Source organism: Micromesistius poutassou (genome assembly GCF_964030765.1).
Source record: "Micromesistius poutassou genome assembly, chromosome: 16".
NCBI lineage: Eukaryota > Metazoa > Chordata > Actinopteri > Gadiformes > Gadidae > Micromesistius > Micromesistius poutassou.
Genome location: NC_140286.1, coordinates 13,938,072 through 13,939,890, shown reverse-complemented (window position 1 = coordinate 13,939,890; position 1,819 = coordinate 13,938,072). Strand labels below are relative to the sequence as shown.

Below are 1,819 nucleotides of genomic sequence, written 5' to 3'. Positions count from 1 at the left end.
TAGACCCGGTGGACCGGGGCTCACTGGTTATTGGCATGCGTCACATGCAGTGCGTTTTGCTTCGCAGCAGTAAAGCTTTCGGTGGATATATGTATATTCATGGTTTATATTTCGGCTAAATCTTTACGAAGAAGTGCGCTGTACAGAGTCTAAATGTTACAAACGGGAACCGGACTGCCCAGAGTTTACCTCTCGGTGTCCAGGGATCTCTCTCTCTCTCTCTCTCTCTCTCTCTCTCTCTCTCTCGCTCTCTCTCTCTCTCTCTCTCTCTCTCTCTCTCTCTCTCTCTCTCTCTCTCTCTCTCTCTCGCTCTCTCTCTCTCTCGCTCTCTCATGGATGTAACAGAAGATGTAACAAAGATGAGACGCTGGCTCCTCCTCTTTGTGTCCTCTGGCCTCCCATTGGTCCAGAGGGCATTGGGGTTCCCAAGCGAGCCAACCAGAGGCTGGGGTTACAGTCACGGAGCTGAAGAGAGGGCGCGGACCGTGTTGGCTGAGGGCGAGGGGGCGGAGCCTCATGGCGGCGAGTTCCACACGGTCTCCGGAAGCCCCTCCCCCGTGGAAGAGAAGGGGAGGGGCCCGGCGCTGCTGGGCGTGAACGGGTCGCTGTCCGTGTCCGTCTCCGCCTCCGCCAGGTAGCTCGGCCGGCTCCGCCCCCCGTAGCTCCTCCCACCCGCCCCGCCCTGCCTCCGCCCTCCCCCCTCCTCCTCCTCCTCCTCCTCCTCCCGCTCTCCGGAGATGCTGAAGCCGCTGAGCGAGCGCTCCAGCTCCTCGTGGTTGACGGACAGCATGGAGAGGGGCGTGTCCCCGCCGCCGTCGTCGCGCCCCCCCCGGTTGACCCCGCCCCCCGGGGTCCTGTCGGGCCACGCCCCCAGAGGGTCGGGGGCGGGGCTGGTGGCGGGCGGCTGCAGGGAGCTGATGGGCAGCACGGTGGGCCGCTCCGTGTACGTCGGCACCGGGGACACCGCCGGGCGCCGGAGGGGAGGCGGGGCCCCGTCGTCCTCCTCCTCCCCCCGGGGGAGACCCCCCCCTCCCCCCTCTGCGTCCCCCACCCCCGCCCCCACCACCGCCCTGGCGCCGCCCCCCTCCTTCTGGAAGGCGAGGAGGTAGGGGTTGACCTTGCCGACGGGGAAGCGGTAGGCGTGGCGCCCCCCCCCGTGGGGGGGAGGGGCGGGGAAGGCGTCCGAGAGGCCGTAGAAGGCGGGGCCGCGCACGGTCCCCGCGGCGACCACGCAGGGGTCGAGGGTCATGCGGGCGGCGCCGGCCGAGTCCACCATCAGGTGTTCGCTGTGCTGGATGTGCATGTCCACCAGGAAGTCCAGCTTCTTCTCCATGTCCTCCACCTGACACACACACACACACACACGCACACACACATGCACACACACACACGCAAACACATGCATACACGCATACACACACACAAACGCAAGACACACATGCACACAAACACACATGCGAAAAAACACACACATACGTATGTTACCATATGCACCCACAACAACACCTGTATATACAGACACAAAGTCAGAAAAGTGGGTGTGAGTGTTTCAGCCGGAAGGGTCCGAGTTCAAACCCCAATGTCTACAGCCTAACCCTCGAGCAAATACCCCAAAACCCCGACCTGCTCCTCAATTACACCTAAAAAGACGTGCACCTATTCGCTTTCGATAAAAGCTTTTGCTAAACTAGAAAAGAGGAGTTTGAGTCCAACCAATAGAATCCATTCTGGCTCCTGCTAGGCTGGCTCGCTGGCTCCCAAAGGTCTGTAATACAATAGAGGTTAATGAACTATTCCTCCGTCTTTAACCAAGTGCACA

The 1,819-nt window shown here is 61.4% G+C and overlaps 1 protein-coding gene across 1 annotated transcript in view; it reads right to left on the bottom strand.

Annotated features, from left to right (window-relative positions):
- Positions 1 to 514: 514 nt before the first annotated feature.
- Positions 515 to 1,819, bottom strand: part of LOC311360674 (uncharacterized protein) — a gene marked incomplete at both ends in the record, with an annotated part of 73,748 nt that continues 72,443 nt past the window's right edge. Inside the window, 3 exon segments of the mRNA XM_084480789.1 lie at positions 515 to 937; positions 1,052 to 1,342; positions 1,596 to 1,623. Of these exon segments, the coding sequence (XP_084336915.1) occupies positions 515 to 937; positions 1,052 to 1,342; positions 1,596 to 1,623 (742 nt within the window).